Genomic DNA, 26,693 nt, shown 5'->3' with positions numbered 1-26,693 from the left:
TGTGTGTGTGTGTGTACGCCAGATAGAAAGAGACTGTAAAGTGCATTGTGAGAACAGCTCTATAGTAACTGTACATTCTGAAAACTGTTCAAATCCCATTTTGGGGAAACTACAGTGAGGTCCGGTGCTACCAGTTAGCAGTGATGCTTTTTGATGTGTTTTGTTGTGTTTACCCATAAAGAGAGAGAGAGAGAGAGAGAGAGAGAGAGAGTTTCTGCAGTACACCTCCTGTCATCTCGCCTCCTTTTTTTCCCTCCCCCGCCCCCCACCCCTGGTTTATTTTTCCCACACTTCCAAACCTCGTACGAGCTTCGGAAAAACAAACAAAAGGGAAGCTGGCATCGGCCTATAAATAATGCAGAGGCGCAGATTGGGGTCAAATGCTTTGGATTCCACGACACACACACATATACGCCTGGAAGGGGAGCTGAAGCGCACACACACAGGTTTCTTTTTTTGGTTTTTTTTCCTGATTAAAGTGATATTTATTTCCTAGTGAGCAGTCGTTAGCACTCGTTACACGTTGTCGCATATACAGCACAGCCAAGCACGCACTGATTTCCCACTGTACACACACACATACACACACTTACTAGCCTCGATGACAAAGCGTGACAAACGAGTCTGTTCGGAACACATTTTGGTCTCGTTGCCCCCCCCCCCCCTCACACCTCCACCCATCCCTCTCCTTTTCATAACTCTGACAAGGGCGACTCAGTCATCCTCTCTCTCCCTCCACAGCTCCTATCCATCAGCACTCTGCCATAACCCGCCGCTGCCCCGTGATAGATTACTTTCCATGTGCTGATGTATTGGCCTATCAGACTTTGAGGAAGTGACAGATTAGATCATTATGTCCCTTTATGATTATGAGTGTTGTGTGTGTGTGTATATATATATATATGTATAATATATATATATATATATATAGATATATAATATATATATATATGTTTGTGTTTATCCGAGGCAAGTTATTTTATACAAGAGGCATTTTTCATTGTGTACTTCCAAGGATTGTGAAAAGGAGGAGAGGGAGGGACACCTAAAACCACATTTCTTATGAAGGACAGCTTTTGATGTAAAATGCGTTTTACTCTCACAATGTATGTTCATTGTATGTAGATCTATTATGTGTGGCTGTTATAGAGTGGATTTTCCACGAGTGAAAAAGATTGGTGGTGCAAAACGGCGAGCGGAGAGAGAAGCGCCGTCCGTTTGAATGTCAACGACTTGACAATGAAATGTGATATTATTAACCATTGATTTTATGAATGTGATGAAAGTCCAATACTCGGCCCCGGTTACAGACAGCCGCGTGAACGTGACGCCGCATCGTCCACATATACTCCAAACGACAAATGTGGCCCCAGAAATGTAAACTGTGCCGTCAACATGCCGTTGTTCGGCTGAATTATTATTTTTCATTCTCTTGTCATTTAAAATTGTTGTTGACGTTGAACTCATTTGCCCATTTGGTCGGTATATTTTATAATTCTATTTGATGGTGAAAAAAGGGCAAATTCATCATTTGAAAATCAAAGGACTGCTTCAGAGATATAGGTGTGACCTCCTCCCCCTCCTTCAAAAGAATATGTTTTGTCCTTCAGTTCTTCATTGCTGATGCTCTTTTTTTCCCCCGCTGCCCCACGACACACGCCATTATATTCACCAGCCTGAACAGAGTGGTATTGTTTTAACAAACACGTGGTGCACCGTTAAGTCGCATGCTTTGCTAATCCGCCAAAGAGAAACCCATGCAATGGACTTGTAGTGCCTCACGCTGAATCATCCCCTCATGCCATAAGTTCCACTCATACATTGACATGTTGGTTTGATGCGACGGTCTGTAAGAGGCTTTGAATGCGTCGGTGTTGAAGTGTGTTTCAGTCTCCTGTATTTCCGTGGCTTTCAGTTCTGAAGATGTGTACAGTGTGACCATGAGCCGCCTCGCCCGCCTCGAGCTACAGCATTCTGAAATATCTGGATGCGGCTGCTGCATGTTATGAAGTTTTTCCTCATCTCTGACCCTGAAAAAAGAAAAAGTGCCGGAACCCAAAGCTTGTCCAGTTGCTGCACATTATTGGATGTAGCTTCAATACGTAAGCCCTTTTTTTTCTCTCTCTCTCTCTCTCTCTCTCTCTCTCTCGCTCTCTCTCTCTCTCCCTCTCCCGCTCCCCTGAAATCAATTCCACGTGTGATCCGCCGCTGAAGCGATCGGAGCCGTCGTTCGGCCTTCTGTGGTAATAGTTCATACAGCGGAGAGTGTTTGCGGCGCTGTACATTGGCTTCTCCCTGACCCCCCGACCCCTAAATCCCCTCCGATGGCACCACGTCATGATCAACATCCGTCTTTCTGCAGCGTATCTGTGTGTGTGTGTGTGTGTCGTGTGCCCATGTATCAAACATGAGGGGACTATGCAACATTTATATCAGTCTTCATCAACTTCGAAGTAGTGTTTCCTGTTATGGCCGGCTATAAGAACATGGGTCTACTGTATGCTGGTGTGCGCTACATGTCAGTTTGTGTGTGTGTGAGGGAAAGCTCCCCATGGTACCTCCTCTCCTCGTCAGTATTCCCATCCATGGCCCCCAGTCCCCTCTACTGTAAGACAAGCTCGGAGTTGCTGTCGCTAGCTATTATAACGTATACAGCACCATACAGGGCTTCTCTCCTCCGAGGCCTACAGATCAAACTGACACACACACACACAGAAGAAGAAACATGCACATATGGTCCATACCGTATGTGCATTAAAGGCATCACACATCCCACACCGTTCTGTATCGCTGGTTTTTGCTCGAGTTCACTTTGTCCTTATCTTGCAAGTCGTAGGCCCTCACGTTGTTTGATAGCAGACTGGCTGCATCCCAATTAGCTGCAGCATTGTACGTCTAACTGGAATCACATTTAGACCGACACAATAAGTATAACCACAGGACATGCGATTTACTGATACTGCAAGTACTACAAATGCTGCAATTTCATTTCTATAGGATGCTTCTTAGATCAGTAACAATGAAAAAAGAATGTACTTTGTGCAATAATACATCAGTATGAATCATTCTATTCCACAGACTTGTTATACTTAAAGTAGATCTGTTGATAATAAAACTGGTTGGTAATGATTTATTTTTTCATTTCACCGAGATACAATGAAAAAATTCAGCACAGTGTTGCCAACTCTTTTCTAATGAAAGTCGCGAGCAGCGCTCCAAAAGTCCTTTGGGCTGAATGAAATGATTGGACGGGATTATTACAATCCCGTGACAGCCATGTCCACTCCATTTATTTTGGTCATATTTGATCAATGAATTGCTGTGGGGATGTAAAGAGAATTTCAACAAATATATTTTTTAAAAACCTGTTTTTGAAGGACATTACAAACTCTAGCTTTTGTAAATGCAGGACTTTTACTTGTAATGGAGCAGCTACAATTGTCATTTATACATTTTAATTCTGGCTGTCCATTCAATTTAAGGCTACAGCTAGCAGGTGATTAGCTTAGCTTTGCACATAGAAAACCCCTAGAAACCGTCCACAGGTACCAACATCCACCTGCCAGCACCTCGCAAGCTCATTAGTTTGTATACTGTATCATATTATTATGACATTAATACTCATTTGTTAATACCTTCAAAAACTCTGTGAACAAATATTTTACGGGGGGTTATGCGTCGGACTGTTTCTTGACACACGAGTCGTTGCCAGGCAGGAAGTTTCTGCTCCCACTGCGTGTTTTCACACGAAACAAACTGGTTATAAATGTCTGAGTTGGTGAGCTTTACAGGTGCTGGTAGGCGGATTTGGTTTTGGTTAAAAGCTAGCTGTTTCTCGTCTTATTGCTAAGCTAAGATAACTGGGCTGCTGGCTATCAATCTTTTCATCTACCTCTGCACCAGAAAACGAATGAGCGAGTTTCCTGTTGTTTTTAGTAAAGCGCCCCGAGGGCTTCACCGCTGTGCTCCCTCTCTCTCTCTCTCTCTCTCTCTCTCTCTCTCTCTCTCTCTCTCTCTCTCTCTCTCTCTCTGATTCGTCTCTCAGCAAAACGTACAACACTGATGGATCCGCGTCGGACGTTCAATAAGCAGCGGGATTCTACTCTGCCACAGCACTTTCACTCACGGGAACCCGGCTGTTATACAACGCTCTCTGATAGTCGCTACCAGAACTTTTTTTTAGCGGGAGTTTTGGGAGATCATGTCAGTCTCTCCATCTTCCTCTTTTCTTCACACACACACACACACACACACACGCACACACACTGCAGGTCCAAACTTCCTGCCTCGATGACATCATTGGGTAGCGCCTACGAAGGGCGGAGGCGCTGGCTCCGGTGCTCGGATGTCTGATTTGATTCACCCTGACAAACGAGGACCATTTGGGAGCCCTGTAACCACGGCAACTCCCATCACAACTTTTCTAGGCGGTCGGTCGACGGGGGCCAGTCGGGGCCGGCGTTCCTCGCATCCATTTTTAATAGCCAGTGTACTGAGTCGTTTCTTCCTGGGCCCGTCTCCCTGCGGTCCCATCTCCATGAGAGGAGAGGCAGCCCCGCACTTGGTGTAAAAAGCCCCCATTACATATTTATTGTCCCCGGTCTTAATTACTGAGCCAGAGGGGATGTGGGTTCTGCTCTCTCTCCTGTGTCTCTTTTTGACTTGAAGGGATGAGACCTTCTCTTTCCTTCCGCCTCTTTTCCCTCGCCACTTTCTCTCCGGTCGTCAGACCTCCGTGCTTCCGAGCTAAAGCAACTTCCAATTCCACATAAAGTAATGGAAAAGGTTTTTTTTTTTTTTTTACCTGTACGCTGTACTCTCAGCGGCGTGTGGCTGTACGTGCAAATTACATAGCACACATGTTCACGCAGGAAGCCAGAGGAACCGGCACATGTGACACCTAACGTTGACGAAATCCGTCCCGCGGCTCAAAGGCTCATTATTTTGCGATCATGGCTCTAGCGTATATAGTTCCTGCTCAGACTGTAGACATGGAGTTACAAGCATTCATCTCCCCCCCCCCCCCCCCCCCGCTATAAACCAGCCAGCACCATTACAAGATGTAATCTAGTTTCAGACGCATGTTTCCCCTCCTTAGAATTGGAATAGTTGTGGTTGATTAGAGAGTCGGTGAGGATTCTGCAAGAGATGTTGCAGAATCCACAAAAAAAAAAAAAAAATCCATGTATAGTGTTCACATCTTTCCAATTTCCCTGCATGTTATTTTGAGTCGCTCTCATGTGCTCCCACTCCTCCGCTGGCCGAAATCAATCGGAAGGGAAAAGGCCGTGTAACCCCATCCTTCTCTCTCAGCCGTTTGTAACATGACATTGGAGAAGATTGATCAAGAAATGTATTTCTGGACCAAATCGTCCGACCGCCTCCCCTTTGACCTTCAAGGTGCCGTTGTTGTTGTTCTTTGTGCTTTTTTTGACTCTTCAAATTCACTCCCGGCTCCATTTTTCCACGTTTGCTACCGATGCGTCTTCATTCTTTTGCACTTATCAATTGATTTTGAACCTCCGAGGGGGGGGGGTTTACTCTCAGCTCGTGCCTTGAATAGATGGGAAAAGAAGAAACCGTGGCCTCGACTTTCATTTTGTTCACTCCACTTGAAATCACCTTGAGGGTGGAGGAAGCGCGGCTCCTTTCAATTCACGTGGAGCTCCTCTTTATCCGCCGCGTGTCAGCGGTCGCGTTGCCGCTCGCTTGAGACGAAAGTGCGTTTCTCCTTTCACAATGGTCAAGGCCGTTTCTTGACTTGCGGAGTTCGGTGAATGCGCAAAGCCGGGTTCTGTGAACTGCTGCGTGGTTCCTCTTCGCTCTCCTCGTCCTCCTCTTATTCAGCCATCGCGGGGCGTGGGATGTGCATGTGTGTTCGCCTCTTGCTTAAGTAAATGCACTCTTTAGCAGGGCAGAGAGTGGAAGGTAAAGCGCTGCACTGTCTATTCCAGACCGAAGAATCCCCCCCCCCCCCTCCCCCAGTCTATATGGTATATAATAGAAGAGGATGCAGGTTATAACTGGAGCACGCTGTGGATAAAAGGTCCAGTTATTGAAGCTTCAGCCCGCTTCAGGTCTGGAGGAAATCCATATTTTATTCCACGTGAGAGCCGCTCAAGGCCTGTAAATTATTACCGCTGTATTCCACCTGCTTGTGGAGGTCACCCAGCCAGCTAGATCGGTAGATAGAGGTGTTTGTGTGTGTGTGTGTGTGTGTGTGTGTGTGTGTGTGTGTGTGTGCACCTGCGTCAGCACACATGTTCGTCACGATGTGTGTCCAGCCTCGGTATGTGTCACGGGGCAACGGCAGCCACACCGCAACCATAAGGCAAGCTCATCCATCCATAGATCTATCCTTACATTCATCCATCCATGTACTAAAACACATGACAGGGATGAGTGCCCCCCCCCCCCCAGCATTAGAGACTCTCTACTGTACGCCGCTGGGTATTGTGCTCAAATGTTACTACTTTATGAAGTATTGTTACTGCGCTACCCTGCAGAGAGGATACTGTAGTCTTGCCTGCCGGCACTAGTCCCTTTGGAGTTTCAGATTTGACCGGCAAAGTGTAAAAGAAGCTCATAAACTATAGTTCTAAAATCGCCCAACAGGCAAAAGCCACCTGGACCACTTAGGACATTAAAATGCACCTAGACACGAAAACATCAATAACTTAGCACTGTGAGAGGGAAATTTCCCTCACAATGCACCAGGCCTGCAATTAACGATTTTTCATGAGCGAGTCATCTGCCGGTTATTTCCACGATTGATTAACCTCTAATTAGTTGTACAAAACATGAGAGAAAAAACCGTCCTAGAGCCAAAGGCGACATCTTCAAATGATTTTTTTTTTGTCTGATCTTTTTTGTCTTATAACAAATAACTCAAATAATCGAAGTACATTTTTACTGCTGATGCTTTTCAGTAAAACGTGATCGAGTGGGACTGCTGAGCGTTTCTTTGTTGTGCTGTTGCTTAAGCTCACATCAGACAACGCATGTCTCCACATTTCTTCACTTCTCTCTTCCTCCGCCCTCTCCCCATTCTTTCTCTCTGTGCCATTCGGCCTCCATCTCTCTCCCTCTCTTTAACCTCCTCGCCCCTCAGCCGCTGCTCGTATCTCATCTTCCTCTCACTCTCCCTCCCTGCCTCCCTCCCTCCCTCCCTCCCTCCCGCAGTCCTGCTGCTATCTTTATGACCCTCTCACTAATGCACCGCTCAATTAGCCTTCGATGAGGTTTCCACTAAAGGCTGGGTAAATAGGTAATTACATGTTGTCATCCCCCCCCCACCTCTTGCTAATCCACTCAACTTCACTCCTTTCCATCTACCCCCCCCCCCCCCCCCCTCTCTCTCTTTCTCTCAAGATCATGGATGGCTGCCAGAGATGGTCCAATAGAAGCCCAGCGTGGGCCTGTTAGTCACAGCTGGCTTAACCCTTCGATTGGCCACGTTCAGCACTCTGCTTAGTGCACAGTTTTCACTTTTTTCAGTCTGCACGTCAGCTCTGTTATCTGGGACACTTTATCATTGAAATGGGAAAACTGGAACCACCCACTGGCGAAACCCCACCTGCTAATGGAGACTTTAAGACAGCTCCGGGTGTTTTGAACACGTCAGACAGTGATGGAAGGGAGTATTGGGAGGGGGTTTTGTACTTTTTGGGGGTATTTATCAGCTTTACTGCTGCTGAAATAAATCGACGCCAACGCGTTGTCTTTGGGTTGTCCTCGTCGCATCAACAATAACAATGTTTAAGGTGATATTTAAACGTCTATCCAACATCATCCGTCCAGGGACGGCTCGCACGCTCTGCCGTTGTCAAGGTCCGCCCGTTATTCAGCAATGTCTAGAGACAATGTGGATTTTCATCTTTCATGTGTTGGGAACCAGGCCGCGTGTCATACGTCTCGCCGCCAAATAAAAAGGACATTTCTTGGGAGGACCAACGAAAAGCGTTTTATTCAGACATCAAGGAAATAGAGGGAAAGAGGGTAAAATGAATATAATGTGTTCTGGATGGAAATGGAAGCTGGACTCACAATCTAAAATCTATGGCTATGGTTTAAAGAATTTGTGGAATTCCAATTTGGGATACAAGGGAATGTAATAACCAGCAAAAATGCCTTTGGATGTTACAGGCCAGTGAAAATTTTCATGTCAACTTACTTCAATCACAGCCTAGCCTTTGACCATATTACCCGACTTAGAGGTTACCACTTTATTACCATAACACCTGAAATTGGGGGGGGGGGGGGGGGGGGAGAGAGGAAGGAATAAGTGAAGGTGGAAGGGAGGGAGGGAGGGAGGGAGGACAGAGTGTTTGGGGAACCAGAGGAAGTGATAAGTTGAGTAAATCCTCATCTCAATCAATCACATCATCCCCTTCCTCTCCTCTCAGTTTGTCTTATTGATTTCTTGTTTTTGCCAGTGTCCTGAAAGCCCGACTCAAATGACTACTCCGAGTTTGTGGGGCTCCATCTCCCAGTGAAAACTACTCTTTGGTCATTTGTTCTCGCAGCTATAAAAGGGAAGTTGAGGGATCACTGGGCTCTTCAACAAGTGATATAGCAGCCCATTCTCCTTCGATGTCCTAACACATAAACTTCTTCTTTACATTTACCCGTTACGTTTTTTGGGAGGAACTAGTGCTGGACAAATTACAACAGGAGCAAATTCAGGAAATAGTTTGGCATTGATCAGAGCTATTTTAAGTGATTTAGGGCGAGTCTAAGGCAAGTCCTGATGTGGATATAATCTAAAAGTAAGGATGAGGAGGTTGAGGTGGAGGAAGTCTTTGCACTAAGCCAAAAAACAGCAGTTCTTCAAAGTCAATCCCCATAGACCCTCATGTTAAAATGCCCAACTTTACAGCAGAAATAAACATGTTTACAGCCTGGTACGAAATAAGGTTTTGGCTTTCTGTATCTAATTTCCCCGTTCATGTCAACTTTACAGGTGGGGGAAACGCCAGAGGGCATACAAACACTTTAAAGAATTAGGAAGAAAACGAGTGAAACCGGCAAAACGCCATAAACCAATATGAAACCAACCTCCACAGTGCCGAGGAGGGATTGTAATTAACTGTGAACTCGTATCTCCTAATCATGGACGACTTTTTTGCCTTTGTTCAAGCCCTGTAAAGAAAGAGGTCAAGTATTACATGCATTATAAAGAAGCGAAGGTTGAATACCCGGCGTCTGACTCACTTTCTCACACACACACACACACACACACGGTACATACATACAGTTATTGTTCCTGGGTGCTAAAAGTAGGTGAATCCCCCTGTACAGGCACAATGAACATCTCTGTCACAGCTTGATGTCATCAGCCGCCGTCTCCACTGATACAGAGTTGTGTCCCCTTTAAAGATCAACGTTTCTCCTAAAAAACAAGCTCAGGGGTTCTTTCTGGTGTGTGTGTGTGTGTGTGTGTTCAGTAGTCACATACCTCAAACAAACGCTCTCCCTTCACGCCGTTTCCAGTTTTGTTTTCTTTTGTTGTGCTTCGAAAGAGACCATTTTTATTTTGCCACAATTTTTCGCAAATCTTATTTCGATACTGCTTGTTATCTCTCTGCCGTGTGCACGTGTTTGTTTTTAACGCGGATTCCTTCTGTGCGTCTTCGACTCCTGTCAAATAGACGAATCAAAGTGTCGGAAATGGGACATGAAGGCAGTGCTGTGGGGGCAGAGCGAGTCGTGCGCTGATCGGAACATCGGCGGTTCGATCCCTGGCTCAGCTGGTCTGCTAGACTGCTGAATCCCAAAATGCCAATGTACGTGAATGAATATTTAATTTAGATCCTGGCGGGCGGGTCGGCACATTTGCATGGCAGCTTCTTCCATCAGTGTATGAATGTGTGTGTGTGTGTGTGTGTGTGAATGTTACCAATACAGTTTGGACCCCAACAGATCTGTTCTTTTTCTGACTTTGAGTTTACCACCGTCCCTAATGGAGAAGGAGGATGTGACCACTCGGCTTATCTTGTTTTTTTCCGTGACATGCTGTGACGCAACATAATGCGAATCATGTCTCCATTGATGTTTCTATCAGTCTGCCGCTGTTTCAACAGGGCAAATAGAATAAGTTAATTCGTATGTCTAATTGCGTTTAGTGGCTCAGCTTTTGGGAATATCGAATCTAATTAGGAGACTCGGTGTTCTTCTTTTTTTTTTCCAGTGGCACACGGTTTGCCTCGAGCTGTATGCTTTTTAGGATCTGTCTTTTGTCTTTTGTCTCTATCTTTCTCAACGTCCCTTCCAGCTGCACTACGCCTTTGCATTGTAGTCTGCCCTCTCTCATCATCCACCCACGCTTTCTTTTCTTTCTATTTTCGGATCTTTTTCCCTCTTTTATTTATTCCCCCCAACTTTTCAGCTCCATCTCTTAATAATTTGTTTGTCTCTTGACTTCTGCGGCAACTGATGACGTAAGAACCACCAGATCTTAATAACCAAGATTTTTTTTCGAAAAATAAAATAGCCCACTAAAATGGGACAAAAATAAATAAAAGCTGTTAATCCAATAAGCAGCCAGTTAATGCAGTACCAACTTAAGAAAACAATATTGCTTTTATTGTTGCATGTCGATGATGTAAACGGTGGTTTGAAGCATTACTGTCACAGCTCTGTCACTCTCTCTCTCACTCACCAGCTCATTCAGTGCACCTGCTAGTCACACCCACCTCATCAGCTCATCACTCTCGCCTGCTCACTCTGCTGCACCTACTATTTAGACCCCAGCAAAATTGGGCCCATTTGGGGCCGCGGATATCCATTGTTTCAGACGGTTCATAGATTGGTTCAATCAGAAAGAGTGTGATTTTGCTCTGTAGTTTTGCTTGCATTCAGTATATGATAACACAAGAGACCGAATTTCAGGGTCATAGTGAAATAGTGAAAGAGGCCGCCCGCAATGGATGGAGAATGGACCTGACAGTGTCAACTTTATATCGTTAAGTATGATGATAGGCCATTGGATTGTAATTTGAAGGGGGAGAAAACATACAAACCAGAACGCACGCACATATGTAGCATGTTAGAGTTATAAATAACTTGTCAATGTGGGAAACATTAGTTTAATTTAATGACATCACCAAAATATATATATATATATATTTTTTTTAAAGCCAATAATGGCAAATTATTTGGGGGGCTGAATAACATTTTAGGGGGGCTTCAACATACGTTAATTGACGGAGTTATTATGTGTTTGCTACATGTTTATATACAGCTTACAGATGATAGACAGTTACAAAAACTTCCAAAATTACCGGTGACAAAAATGTCCTATACATTCCAACTTCCTCTCATGTCCTGGTCGTCCTCTGTTCTCTCCTCCTCCTCCTCCTCCTGCGTCCTCATGTCTGTCCTGTGAGAAAAAAAAAGAAGAAAAACACAAGCCAGTATGTCACTCTTTGAGTCAGTCTTTGTTCTGTCAGAAACTATCCCAGAGATAAGTGTGACTGATCGCTGTAGGCCCGGCCAGACAGACGGCGTATAATTGAGTGATCGGGACTAATGTAAGTGAATGGCTTAGAGCCCACTGTGATCCACAGCAGCGGCAGAGGCTCAGGCTCTCTGTTAGGCCCTCGGTAATACTAGCAACAGTCACCCAGATTACAATCTGGTGACTACCTGGCTGTGTGTGTGTGTGTGTGTGTGTGTGTGTGTGTGTGTGTCTCAGGTTATCTCCCTTTTGTCTTCTTTCCATCCCGGCGTCTCTTTTCCGTCTCTGCTTACCACTCTACTCCGTTCCTCCTCCGTCCACACACCCCCCCCCCCCATCTCTCCCCCTCCCTTTCCGTTATCTCAGCTCTTTAATTAACGTGACATGCTGTGAAGTGAGATACTAAATAATGCAGGCTATACCAGTGACATTGAATCAGCCGTAGTGATTAGTGGCCACACACACACACACACACACACACACACACACACCAAGACGGATGCCCTCTCTAATGCGAGGATTCATTTTGCAGAAAGAAATGTGGCTCGATTCGACAAACATGCACATGAACGCTCGGTTGAGAGCAGTGTATTCCAAGAATGCATTTCAAACGGCATTAGTATTTAGTTTACCGTAAAAATGTGTGCACAGTATACGCAGGGCGTTGCGGTAGTGTTTGTATTGTTTTCTAAAGGGAGCGCAGAAATGTAAATACATTGGTTAAAAACACCAGAAACGCCACGAAACTCAGATTAATAAAACAAAAAGTTAAGATATTCATTAAAAAACGTATGGTAATGGCCACTAGATAATTCAAATGTAGCTGAGATCTAATGAGAATGAAACATTCATTTGTGTCTATGCACAAGGTGCTTGATTGTCACGCCTTTATCACACTGTATTGCATGAGCTCCCATATTTGCTGGAGCAGCGGACGTCACAGTACAGAGGACTTCATTTGTGCAGCCAGGGATCTAGGTTATCCAAAAGCAATCGTTTCAGACCGAACCAAGTGGAAACTCCTGTGTGGGTTTTAGTTGTTTGCTGCCTTGGCTGCAGGGATGCTAAGAGCTCAGCGTTCTTCTACCCCCCCCCCCCCCCCCCCGCTCCATCCTCGTCTGTTTTTAATCAGATGGCTTATTCAGGAGTGGAGAGGATTAAGACCGCTGCTGCTGCCACCGCTGATGACTCTGTCCGGTTTCTGGAAGAGCCCACAAACACATGCAAACGGCACAGGCACACACTGCAGACACACACACACACACACACACACGCACACACGCTTGTATACTGTTGAAGCAGTTCAGCACAGGCAGTCAGCCGTAATGTACACAGAGGCATCGGCACACGCATGAGCCAGTCCGTACGCACGCACGTACAGTGCAGGCCCCGTCGCGTTCATTCATGCAAAGATTCACGTATCGCAATCGAAGCGTTGTCTCTCTCTCTCTCTCTCTCTCTCTCTCTCTCCGTCCTTTCTTTCTGGACAGCAGCAGCGATCTGCCGCGCCTCATTGCGCCATTTGATTTGAGCCATGACATTTCTGACACAGACTGACGCCCGTCCCTACCAGCGCCATAACACCCAGGCGCTGCAGATGGCTGAGAGACAGTGAGTCAGACAGACAGAGGGACAGAAAGAGAAGGGGGGGGGGGGGTCTTACTGATGGAAAGATGCTTGGGGGAGAGGAAGAGTAAAACGTGACTGATAAGATGAAAGAAAAGGAAAATGAAGGGGAATCAAAGAGATGAAACTCGGATTGAAGGAAGAGATATTTTGGAAACTGAACAGAGGTGAAGGGAACAAGAGGACAACGACAGGGGAGGAAAAGGAGGGAAGGAATAGAGTGAGAGACAGAGAGAGTCTAAGTAAAGACCTTTCATTTATTTTCATCAATATGAAATCATGGCCATTTGACATCTGGTATTGGAGTCGGATTTGTAGAACAGGAAAAACAACTAAAAAAATGAGGCCGTTGCTTCCTTAAAAAAGGAACTTTAGAAGCCGACTGATGTTTTGAATTGAAATTGAAATTCATCAGCTACTTTGTGAACTCTAACACACACACACACACACAAAGGCAGATACACACACACACACATAGACAGACACGCACACATCAAAACACACCTCCGGCAATGAGTGTATGGTCCTAATGAAGCGAGGAGAGGAGAGGCAGCTGCATAACTGTGTAAGGGCCGAGAGGGAACTCGCACACTTCAAGTCTGCGTGTGTGTGTGTGTGTGTGTGTGCACGCACGAACATTATATCCAAAACTCTCTTAAAATGGGCTTTTGGAATGACTGCATTTTCTTTAACCCCCCTTCTCTCTCTCTCTCTCTCTCTCCAGGTTGTGAGGGCCTGTTTCTATCGTCCTGTCGTACAGTGAGGCAGTGAGCTCACGGTGGATACAGCATGCATGTGTCGACATATCCCATGATGCACTCTGCCAGTCCAGGCCTGCTCCTCCTCAGCTTCCTCTTCCTTGCTGATGCCGACTGTGAGTCCCCCCCCCTCAGACCCGCATACTTGGGTTCTCACACACAACTACACCCAGATAAAGACATGCATGAGGAGAAACGGTTGAATTTATATGGGCAGCACATATCTTTTGAAAAAAAGCGTGCGTGCATGGGCACACGCAGCGGTCGCAGTGATTTGATTTTCCCCCACAAACAGCTCCACTCCTGACAACACATCCCTACGTGTGGGTGAGTGTGTGTTGGGTAGCAGGTTTGATATGTGGCCAGCTGTTTTTCTCCATGCCAAGTAATACTGAGACAGACCACATATGGCAAATCAGATCATTTTTCCACTGCTTGTGCGATTGTGTTAAAAACGTGTGTGTGTGTGTGTGGGTGTGTGATCCCTGATTATGGCTGGTCCCATGCACATTAGTATTCTGGTTATGAGGCGTATGCTGCTTTTAATTACGACTGCAGCTACTGATTATCTTTATTATTGCTGAATCTGCTGACTATTTTCTCTGTTAATCCTTCATTTCCCAGAGCCTATACAAGGTGACGTCCTCAGATTGCTTTTTTTGTACAACTAAACAGTCCACAACCCAAAGATATACTGTTTGCTATTATAGAACGCTCAGAACAATGAAGCTTGGATGCTGGCAACTTTTAATTCATGCCATTTGTACATAAGAATATATAAACTAGAAAAGTGCACTGACTAGGAAACAGATCTTCGTGCATGCAACAGCCATGCTGTATTGTAAAATTGAATAAATGCATGAAACAAGCGGTGATGTGTGCAGGCAATCGGCTCGAAATCGTCGTATACTACACTTCATACAATCTTGCCAAAATCAAACTCGCCAAGGTGTCGGCTGCGTAGGAGCGGCTGAGTTGCTCAGAGGTACAGCAGCAAGTGTGCTGGTAGATCCGTTAGCTGCTCGTGGTTAGTCAGGTGTATCGTGAGTGAGGAGTCAGCAGGCAGCCAATGTCAGTATACAGCAGGAAACAAAAGGTGTTTTGAGAAAGATTGAGTCACCGCAACCATGACATGACAGGCCCTTGAGCATGCAGCCAAAGCTAGGCACCCAAGATATAATGCAGGTTTGCTGAAGCAGAATCAAGATCAGATTAGGACAGACACAGAGACACACACATTCACTCACGGACGGACAGACGGACGCACGCATGCTCACGCACGACTGATCACATAATCCGCCTGCCGGAGATGTTAAATTACTCAAACAATTAATAGATTATCAAAAGAGTTCCATTTTATGTGAAAACGACAAAACGTTCATCATATTTGGAATATCACAATATAAAGTCACCTGGTTATTCGTCTCCCTGTGTATGAAAAAAAAAATTAAAAAAATTTAATTAAATTAAATTAAAAATTAAAAAATTAAAACGATAAACAGCACAGAAAAACTAATTTATAATAAAAAGTGTATTCCTTTTATCACGACAAAAGAATTAAAAAAGATTCAAACACACATTCTATAAATCCCAGTAGAACCACCTGCGACTGGGACATCATCCAGGTTTCTGATCATCATTAAACCAGTGGCAGCATGTTTTCAGCATGTAGACAACACCGCGTTGTTAATCATATATTTTTTTATGGCTACCTATCACATGACACAAGTTGAGAACACAGAAAGCAGGAAACGGATGAACGAGACATTCCAAAAGCCCATTGACATGATACTCATTATATCCTTGTGTGTGTGCAAACACACTTACCGGTAGTATACCTGTGAGAGAGAAAGTCTTTGCCAGGCATGACTTCTCTGCCAATTTGTCAGGTTGACAAATGCGGCTTTGAATCTCGCAGCAGCTGTGATGGAACTGCCGGATTTCGGGGTGAGACTAAGGATAAAAGATATGAAGACAGAAGAGCAGTGTGGGAGGACTCAGAGATGGGATAGACTGAAAGAGAATAATGGACGAGAAAGAGAGGGGGGGGGCAATCAAGCGCAACATGCAGACTGTAAAAACATCTGGCAGTGATATCGTCAGAGACCAATGCAGTCTAATGGCATTTGAATTTAGATATTTGTTTTTGTTTTTTAAATCCTTGTTCCGTGAGTGTAAATATGATTTGGTAAATATGGTCGAAATAAACCAGATAAAACACGCACAGCATGTTTGCAGTCTGTTTTTTTTTTTTTCTGGAGGAAAATGCAGCCTGTAGCTCGTAGCTTGTGGTTGTACAATGCTGAACGTATATGATTGTCGCCCTGTAACACACACACACACACACACACACACACAAGCACAGGCCCGAGGCAGCCGTCTCAGTCCTGCAACACTTTAAAAGCACACACTCACACAGAGGCCGGTAAAAGCACACACACATATCCACAAACCACTCTTGTTTTCCTTTCAGCCTCATGCCCTCTTGTCCCCTGCGTAAGTTCCAGGGTCGGCCAGTAAAGGCCCACTCATCCATCAAAACGGTGATGCTCCCAGACTTCCTCTACGGTGGCTAAGGGAGCGGCACAGACACACACACACACACACAGAGGGTGGAACAAGGCTTCGCATTTTGTGTCCTCTGTCTCCATATTATTTTTTCCCCGTGCCCTCGTCTCTTTCGCGGTGACTTTCCCCATTGCTCTTTTTCCTTGCCTGCATTGCTCGCCCATTCTCCGCACATCCGTGTAATCTGGTGCACACAGGTGCTTCTGTAGCAATACAAGCGGTGCACTGAGCTTTGTGTGTGTGAATGCACCTTTTTCCTCTTTTTCCTCCCCCTTTCTCTCCGCCCCTCTCTCGCCCACCATATATGCTTCTCTGTGTGTGTTTGTGTGCGCGTGCGTGCATATGACATCTATCTGGTGGATTAAGAGCAATGCCCTGATCCCGTCGCTAAACTGGGCCACCGCTCCATGTGCGCAGTGAGATTCCCTGTGCGAGGAAACTGCGTCTCACGGTGTGTCAATCGGGGCGACGGGAACCGATAAAACAACGGGGGGTTTTTTTTTTACGCTGACCCTCGTTTGCCCCAAAACCAACAAGCTGTCGTCCTTCCCCTTGCAGCTCGGATGTAACAATGACAATTCCAGCTGATGTACAACTCCTCGTGTGTGTGTGTGTGTTTGCAACAGAACTCAACATAGCGTCTCCTTTTTCAGAGGCCACAATAAAGGAAGCAATGCTGAGCAACCCTTTAGTAAGCTTTGGTAAGCAGACTGTACATTTTGAAACCAAGAGTGGTTTAGAATTCTGCCTAGGGAGGCGCTTGGTAACGTGAAACTCTTTAGCCTCAGTTTGTATCAACATCTGTGCATTTCTAATTCGTTTTTTTCCCCTCCAAGGTTCAAGTAAAAAAAAACAACAACGCAGAGACATTATTGAGCTAAAATGACAGCCTCGCGGTCGTGGGCCTCCACCTATCCGTCATGTTGCGGTTTACCTCCACGTCTGTCCAAAATGTCATCCCTTCATCATTTAATCTTTTTCGACATTTGAAGTTTTCAGAATAACTACATGAGCTCTTGAGTTCTGGCCAAAAACACCTTTTGTCAGGTCACAATGACCTTTGAGCGGAAAAATTCTTATCAGTTCATCCTTGAGTGCAAGTGGACATTGTGCCACATTTGAGGAAATTTGCCGAAGGCATCCTGAGATGTTGCATTCAGGAGAGTGGGACAGACATGATGTCCCAGTGACGTTGACCTTTGCCCTCCAAAATCAATTTCATCCGTGAGTCTCAGACAATGCACATGTGCATTGTGCATGCGCAAACAATATGCGCACCACACTTTGGGAATCCCTGCTATATGCTAATAGATAAAGGAGTGATGATAACACAGCCCATGCTTTGAATTCCTCAAAGACTTGAGACTTGACTTGGTCTTGCCTTGTGATCATCCCAGCTCACAAGGCACCCTCTTCTGTGTCGTCCGTCCTATTATCGTGAATGTGGAATCTCAGGAAGGCCTTAAGACTGAAATTGGTCCCTCTTACATAAGAAGGCGGACATTGCATGTGCATTATTAAATATTTGTGAGGTCAGGCGTATCGATAAGGATTTACGTTCAGTGCCACATGCGTGTGGATGTCCCCTTGTGATTATGCTCGCAGTTGTCTGTTTTGTATGTATATGTATGCAGGCGTGTGTAGTGCTTGGATTAGACAAGAGATTAGATTGCGATAAGTATCGAGTTTCGTGCGAGCTTCGCAGCTTCTTGTCACTGATGGATGAGGAAAGAGATGAAAAGGCAAGATCACAAAAAGGTTGCTGGGGGGGGGGGATTAGTGAAGGCGGTGAAACAGAATCAAGCAGTTATTTTCTTCGATGAATTGTGCTTCTTTTCTGTGATTGATTGGTATTGCCTGGCTCACTGAACTGTCCAAAGTCCATCGATTAACACGTTGTGTGTGTGTGTGTGTGTGTGTTTTTAACTGACATACAAAAGTGTGAAAACAGCTTTTGAGGATGAAACAGATGAGATAAAGTCTGAGCTCTAGAGATGAACAAGGAGACCAAGAGACAATATGTGTACCTTGATGGTGCAAGGCTTTTATTTGATAGATAGATTTGTTTTGAAAGTTCCCAAATGCTAGGTCCAGGCCAGGGAATGTCATGAAATTTCTTGCCGAAAAAAATAAAGATTAATTCAGGGAGTTTTCTCTGCTGTTGAACTAATAAACGGGTCATTTCTTACCCTTAAGACATCGGGAGAGTTAACGTGGTTTGACAGTTGTTTATTAAGAAATAAGAGAGAGAAATCGTCTGTGACACTGCAGAAAGGTCGACAGTGATGTTGTGTCAGGAAATTAGCACAACTCTAACCGCTCGTAAAATGTCCTTTAATTTCCTTATTCTCAATCAGCATGCTGCTTATCAACACAACTAATTCCAGTCATTGTCTAAAGGAGTTACGGTGTATTATCAGGAATCATTTATGCCATTTTTATCAAAATTCTGCTCTGGCAATGATGTGCCCGCTCATCTGGAAGATAACAATAAACCTCAAACATTTAGAAACGACCCCTTTCCGTCGACTCCAGTGCAAATATCTCTGGATAGAAGGTGACAGATATGGGTCACGTCACAAACATGTTCAGAAGTAACATGGGGGCTAACATATTAGCGGCTAGCATAGCTGTGCGCCCATCCGTGGGTAACAGGATCTGACCGGCGTTAGCTTAGCGTTAGCTTAGCAGGTGCATCGGCCTAGCTCTGACTTAGCAGAGCGACGGAGTGTGAGTAACGCGCTGTGACCGGCGCTGAGAAAAGCCTCTGTTCGTCTCTCTGGGAAGCCAGCCCTGACCCAGTAAAGTTGTGTACCCAGTGGGTAGCCCATGTGTTTCTAATGATCCGTGTATAAAAGAAGACCCCATCTGATTACCGGTAATTCCTCCCCTTGTGTGTCGAACAAATTAACCCTGATTAACTCTGCACTAGCCAGACCCTGGGGGCAGCCGTGGTGGGTAAGTGGCATGCTAATTGAACATGCATTCCAATTGGCGGTAAAAGTGCATTTTATTGTTTCGCTATTGCGTCATTATGAAAGTGACAACTGAGGATTTGCACACAGTGACAAAGTACAAGTCATGAGCACGCAATTTTACATGAGAGGAAAACTGTCCTCTAGATTTGGTTGCGACACAGACGGACACTTTAAACTCTATGAAACTTCAATAACATCTCGTCTTTAATGGGAAGATTTATCAAAGGTTACGCTGCTTAATTGTGCATAATTTCATTTCCTACGTTGAAACGGCCCATTTTTACCCAAATGTTGTCCGATTGACACTCATGTGTGCTGCAGAAGGATGATAGCTGTGTCTCCGTGTTCATTGGCCCCAGCAATCCAGTTTCATTCCCAGGACGAATGCGAGCGGCTGGTAATTTGCTCTTAATGTGCCGGTTCTGATGTTAATGTTGTAAGTTATGGCCCTGGCCAGCTGCCCACCCACTCTCCGGGGCTGACTATCGCGGCCCCGGCTCAGGCCTCGATATTGGCTTCGTTCCTCAACTTGTCTGACAAGCCTGACGCAGTTCTCATTTGGGGAGTCATCAGCCAACCGCCCACCACCACATGCAACACCATGCAGCTTGATCTTCTCCTGGCAAGGGCCGTAAATTGCTCATTACGTGCCGAACTATCGACATGAGCACATACACAGGAAAATGTGAGGCGCAGGCACAGGTGCTTGGCAAGATATCTTTCTGATCAGGACGTTCTGTAACCAATTGTCCCCTTCCTCCAAAAAAAGGGATGATCCAAAGATTCAATAATTTCTGATTCTATATTCCTATCTGTGATTCTTTACTTCGTTGGTATTCAAGCATCTCAGAGCTGCTTTTTTCCCCCCAATTTGCAACATTGTCAGCTGCAATATCAGACAGAGTTGGTCCATTTTGTGCTGCTGAGTCTGTTGCTTCTGGTTGATTTGCTTTATTGGGAAAGGCTGGTCTGCTTTATGCTTTTTCGCATCGGATCAGCTAAGTGATTGAGGGCACACAAGATGAGGCATGAGGGCACATGAATTGCAATGTTTTGGAGAGTTTTGGAAGAGATCTGTCAGTTTAGATCACTAAGTGCATCCCAGGAAAATTAACACAAATGTCCTGTTTGATTATTATTTCACTTAGTGGACATTTATAGTCAGAGAACAGCATATTTCAAATCAAATGGCATAGAAACAATAAAATGTCAGTAAATCGCCATCAAATACAAATCTTATATTCTTTCTGCGTGGCAAAAAAGTATAGAAACCCCATATGGGAACTTTAAAAACTATAGGCTTCTTCAACAACCTAAGACATGCATCTTTTGAGCTCAGCTCCATCTGTTAAACCTCCCAAATATATACTTTCCATTCATCAATTCATACAATTTTCCGATCTTAATACTCTATATTCGTAAATCATACTCCCCGAAGGTTGTGCCAGCATCTGTTCTTACAAACTCCCTCCCTCTTGCAGTGTCCCTCTAGGTTAAGACAGCATCTGTCATACAGCATGTCCCTGTAGCCTCCTACAAAGTGCCATTAGCTTCATACAGTCTCTCTGTTTGGCTTTTTCAGCTACTCCAGTGAACCTCCGTAGCCCCATTACGGTTTGCAGGTTCATTCGAGGGGAGTTTACCCAGGAATGGTCGCATTTGTCACAGTTAACTCAACTAAAATGTTGAAAAAGAAAAAAATTTGGTTGAGGAAAAAAACAAGGGGGGGGGGGGGGGGCATTGCGAGAGCGAGTTGGGGAGAAGTGCGGAGCATACGGTTGCACACACACACACACACAGACCCCACCACCACCACCACTTTTCCTCATTAAGTCAGTGAATGTGACAGGAAGACTTATGTAACACCCCAGAGATGGAGGGAGGAGATGGAGAAAGAGTAACAAGGAGGAGGATGAAAGAGGGAGCAAGGAGAGCAGCTGTGAAGGATAGTGTGTGTGTGTTGGGGGGGGGAAGTGATTCAGTGGCAAAGAATTAGAAGCGAGTAAAAATATAAAGGGGCAAAATATGAGAAAGATGGAACGTAAGACAATTAAACAGGAGAGGGAGGGAAAGATCTTCTTCTTTTTGAAAGCAGTTGAAAGAGCTGCCGTGCCTTTTAGCATGGCTCCGCTTTACACTTTCCATTCGTTTTGTGAGGGAGAGATTAGCAAGAGGATTAATACAGCAATTCTCCCTCTCTTCATTCTTTCTGTTTCCCTCTCTCTCTCTCTCTCTCTCTCTTTTCCCTCTCTCTCTCTCTCTCTCTCTCTCTCTGAGATGGGCACACATGCACACAGTGGCTCACTCGTCACGCACACATGTACGCCGCAATGGCGTGCACGTAGAAATCGCGTGCAGCATTCGGGCCCGCAACTGTTCCAGTCTCGTTTTTTTTTTGGACTGATCAATGATAGAATAAAAAACGATGGGACGTCTTCAAATAGCTTGTTGTGTTGTGTTGTTGTGACATTCATCAATTAATCGTCAATCAAAATTGTCCATTATTGTCCATAATTGTCAATCGACTTATCTTGGAAGTGCGTATACACGTTAAATGCCATATGCAAGGACGGAAAGTAAGCATAAACACTCTCTCACACACACACACACTCTCTCACACACTGTTCTACTCAGTTGTTGAGGTAGATTTGGCCGTGAGCCAGCGAAGTGTGGAGGTGATCGGGCAGCTCGGGGCTCTCCGACCATGTTTGCTGGTACATCTGGCTCGCTCTCGCTGACTTTATCTATCTTGTCTCCATCTCTCTCTCCCTCTTTCTCTCCACCTCCTGCTCTTCTTCCTCTCTCCCTGCACTTCTGCCGCTCATGCTCACTCTCTCTCTCCCTCTCCATCTTGCCTCTCTCTCTCTCCCGCTCGTTCTCTTTATCTCCCCCGCTCTTCTGCTCCAGCTCTCCCCCCGCTCTTTCGACGTTTCATCGTTTTTTTCTCTCCTCCTCTGAAAAGCTTAGCTTTTTTCTGTCTCTCTCTCTCTCTCTCTCCCTCCTTTTAAAACATCAAAAAGCAATTTCTCTCCCTTTGTCAGGGCGGTTGGCGGTAAGCCCTTAAGTAGGGATTTTCTGGTTTGGCTGGAATGCCATTAGGCGAGCTGGCGGTGACGTGCCGTGACTGACGTGCCAAATCTTTTTGATGTCGTGATGTCACAATCCAGCGGGAGGCTGTGGTTATGACATTGTTGGCGTCCCCGGAATGAGGGGCTTTAGTGGTCATGTCAGGAGTAAGTCTTCATAAATCCCTTATGGCACAGAAATATTAAGCTTCTTTGGTGGTACATGGACAGTGGGGGAAACATGGTGGAACGTGCACACACGTGTAAAGAAAAAAGAAAGAAAGATGCACAAAGCCACCCGCATGCACTGACAGACAGATGTATGGATGCGTGTGTACTCCAAGAATTTTCATTTGGAATGTTCCTAAAACTGCATCATTGTCCCGCCTCTTTTTTCAACTGAAGTGTCCACACACACACACACACACACACACACACACACACACATATCTGGCATTCCCTTTCACACACCACGCAGAGGTCTCCAACATTACAGATGTGTGAATGACAGATTATGGTAGCATATCAAGTGGAAATATGACGTTTAAGTGCATTTAGATAAAGCACAATAATCCATTAGAGAATATGTGCATGCATGCGTCATTGCTTGTTGGTATAGAATGAATGATTGTCATGTCAAGAGCATCGACACAAACTAACTTCATACGCGTTTCTACACAGCACGCCCCAGGTTGACGCGAACCCCCGAAGATCAGACAGGAGTCCAGGGGGGAGTGGCCTCCTTTGTGTGCCAGGCCACGGGGGATCCACAGCCCAAGATTGTCTGGAACAAGAAAGGCAAAAAAGTCAGCAACCAGAGATTTGAGGTATGATGCTGATGAAGGAAGTGTAACTTTCTGTTGTTGTTGTTTTTCTTGTATGACTTCTTCTCATAGCGAAATGGTAATGGCTTAGCGTTCCACAACAGAGCCTGTGTGGACCCCGCTGTGTCCAAAACACCAAACCAAATGACAGGTGTCAGTTCTTGTTGTTCTATTTTCTCACAGCAGACATTTTGATTGTCAAAAAAACACAAGTGTAACCAAGACCCCAGTAAAGAGCGGCTGGCTTTGAAGCAAACTTTACAAAGTGGCCCATCACTGGTATTACAACTACATCATTCATTTGGAGGTCAATCAACTTGTTAGTACGGACACTTGAACAGCTCTCTTTTTAATCATCAGACCCTGAACGTTGTAAAATGCCCTAATAGCTAAATCCAGAGTTAATGTCCTGATAATCGGTGGTTTAACCAAATACTTTGACATTTTGGGGAGCACATTTATTTGCTCTCTTGCTGAAAGTGGAGGAGATTGTTAAGGCCACAACTTCTGGACACAGGGAGAAATCACAGACACTTAATGCATGAAATGACCAGACTTCTACAAGTAAATATACTGTATCACATTCTATCCATAATTAGGAGCACTTTAGAACTTAAATCCCTCACGAGATCAGTACTACTTCTTCTTGCGTCTGTCCGTTGAATATGAAGGTGGAGCCAGTTAGCTTATCCTAGCTTGCTGATGGAACGGTGCAATGGAACAGAGCCAACATGAATGTCACGAGTTACACATGTGCTTTTCCTTCGTCGACAAATCCGATCACCCGCTGTGAGAAAGGTGTATTGTTGCCACTGTTTTTATTGCAGTTTAAGTTGACATTTAAGTCAATAATGAGTCTTGTGTTTGAAGTCCAAGCTAAACTGTTCACCTGCTTCTCTTCATTTGTACTCCAAAGGTTGTACAACTGTGTGAAATGCTGTCTTGTCTGCTCCAAAACTCTTTCATATGTCAGACGATGCCTCTGGCTGCAGTATATGAGATTCTTATATGATCAGCTTTATTAGTTTCCCCAAGGCAGTAACCTTTGATTTATCTCACCGCCTCACGAGTCACTCTTAGATGGAGATGATGGAGAACCAGCCCCCCCCCCCCAGTCACTTTCACCCAGAGCTCATGGTGCTTTTCCACTTTAATAAGTCCAGTTTCCTCCCAGGTTTGAGTTCATCTCGGCCCGTTCCTGTTTGTGATTAAATCGCTCGGGGAGATATTTTATTTTTAATCCACCCTATATAAGCTCAGGCTACTTGCTATATATTTCTTTTCTCTGTCGTTCAAGAGTTGTTGAGGGATTTCTTTTTATTGGATTTCCGTTGGTGAAAACCCTATCAGAATTCCGAATCCAGAGCTGGTACTTATGCAAGAGCAATGACTGATGTACAATCCAGTATTTCAGAAAAAAACCCATCTCAAATTGTTACATATCGTAAATATGAAAGAGGACATGAGGGGCAATCAAGGACAATTTTATTCTCAACGATCCCATCTCTATTCTATTCTTTAGAATCTGTCAAAAGTGACTTTTAATCATCAGTGGGCTGCTTCTCTGGTGCTACTTGAAATCTATTTGAATGTGTGGAGTGATTGATCCTAGACTGTGAGTCCAGGTATGCTTTGTGGTTTACGGCTTAAACCTGATTTAGTGCTCTCATACGTCCCAGGCTCTGTCCCCTCAGCTTCCCTCTGCAAATTAAAAACGAGGAAAGGACCTTTATTATTGAGCTGCAGACAATGTTGGCGGAAAAAAGTAAAAAACAAACAGCAACACCAGTCAGTGTCCGACATACCTGCCACTGCTGTATCTGTAGCACGGTGCAATGTACATTCATATATATATTTTTAAAGTTACTGGTGTTTTGGACACTTTGGAGGCAGCAGAAACAAGCTGTTAACACAACATTGACATATAATTATATTTCAACGTTTGCCCATGTAAACATGCAGCAGACACAGAGAAACATTCGCATTCGTTTGAAGTTGTGTTTCTGCTCACTACGTTCTACATTCACTCTCTTTTAGCTCTATTTTTGGTCTCCTCCAACTCCCGAGGGCAATATCAGTCTCTGTAGCTTTGTCTGTTGCCTGGTATGGGGAGGTACATGTGTACAATGGGCGTTTTACACGTGGCACCTTTCACTTTACACATTCCGATCCATCGTTAATACAACATATCGATTAAACGTCTTTCTCCTTTCGAAACAGGTTATAGAGTTTGACGACGGGTCCGGCTCGGTCCTGAGGATCCAGCCGCTGAGGACCCCCAGGGACGAGGCCATTTACGAATGTCACGCCTCCAACTCTGTAGGAGAGCTCACTGCCACCACCCGACTGAGTGTGCTACGGGGTCAGTGTGCTTTCAAATGACTCATCATGATACCTGGACATACACCATGGCCACAGTATGGGTTTTCCATGCGTCACCTGACAAAGCAGTCACACTTTACGGTTTTCCTCATGACATCTCTGTAATTAGGTGTTTGGATTCAAGGATTCAAGGATCATTTATTGCACTCTGTACTGCGGTCCGCCCGTCAAGCGCAGCCTGATCCGGGACACTACGGTGGTGCCAGGTCTCTGTGAAGATGTGGGCTCAACAGTCGCCAACCTCCCGCCGCTGGGTTCGCCTGAAGTCTTATTTCATCCATCTTATTTTCCTGCGACCGGGCATCAGACAGACAGCCAGCAGCAGGCTGGGTAGTGGTGTAGCCTCAGGTCCGAGCTGGGTTAGCTTAGCTTCCATCTCGCCCATCTCCTTTCTTTCCTCCCTGCGGCAGTTTGGTGGCGTTTTGGTTCGGCGGGTCCGGCTGGTCGGTCGGCCGCGGGCGGTGATCGTCTCTAAGCCGGCTGCACTTAATCCAATCCCGACGCTTCATTCTCCTGATGTTGATGAATGTATTTTCGTCATTAGTGCTCCAGTAGTGAACAAAACTAAAAATGAAGACAAAAGAATTCAGCAAAATTCATGGTAGCTACCGGCGTGTACATGCGCCGCCATTGCCATAGAGAGATGCAGCAGAAGAAATGCAGGAAACATGATTATAGAGTTAATTAACGTCAACTGACCTGTGGCTCCTCATAGGTTCTAAAGGTAGAGTTTATATATATAAATATATATATATATATATATACTGTATATGTATATAGCATATAATCCTGTCGAAATCAGGTTTGTCAAATGTGATACATCTCTGTCGATGTTCTTTTTATTTATTCAGAAGAGGCAGAGGCTTTGTTGGATGTTTCCTCGTGCAAGCGGAAGCCCGGGTCCACTGCGGTAGATGTTGTTTTTTTTTTTGTTCGTGTTAGTAAGAGTCCATTAATGCAGATGGCGATGGAGTCCATTAGGAGAACATTATGTACCGGTAGTTTTGAAGCTCAAGAGTGTCTTAGCGAGTGAC

At 45.0% G+C, this 26,693-nt stretch overlaps 1 protein-coding gene across 11 annotated transcripts in view; it reads left to right on the top strand.

Moving 5' to 3' along the window:
- The window catches only part of ptprdb (protein tyrosine phosphatase receptor type Db), an 85,648-nt gene that overhangs the window by 9,182 nt on the left and 49,773 nt on the right, over positions 1 to 26,693 (top strand). For all 11 annotated transcript variants that reach the window (XM_079278310.1, XM_079278316.1, XM_079278313.1 and 8 more), the window contains exons 2-4: positions 13,809 to 13,958; positions 23,135 to 23,280; positions 25,498 to 25,639. In XM_079278310.1, coding sequence (XP_079134436.1) covers positions 13,874 to 13,958; positions 23,135 to 23,280; positions 25,498 to 25,639 — 373 coding nt within the window. In that variant the 5' untranslated portion in view covers positions 13,809 to 13,873. The remainder of the gene's footprint in view (positions 1 to 13,808; positions 13,959 to 23,134; positions 23,281 to 25,497; positions 25,640 to 26,693) is intronic.

This window comes from Melanostigma gelatinosum (genome assembly GCF_949748355.1).
Source record: "Melanostigma gelatinosum genome assembly, chromosome: 11".
Classification (NCBI taxonomy): domain Eukaryota; kingdom Metazoa; phylum Chordata; class Actinopteri; order Perciformes; family Zoarcidae; genus Melanostigma; species Melanostigma gelatinosum.
This window is presented reverse-complemented; position numbering and strand designations above follow the sequence as displayed.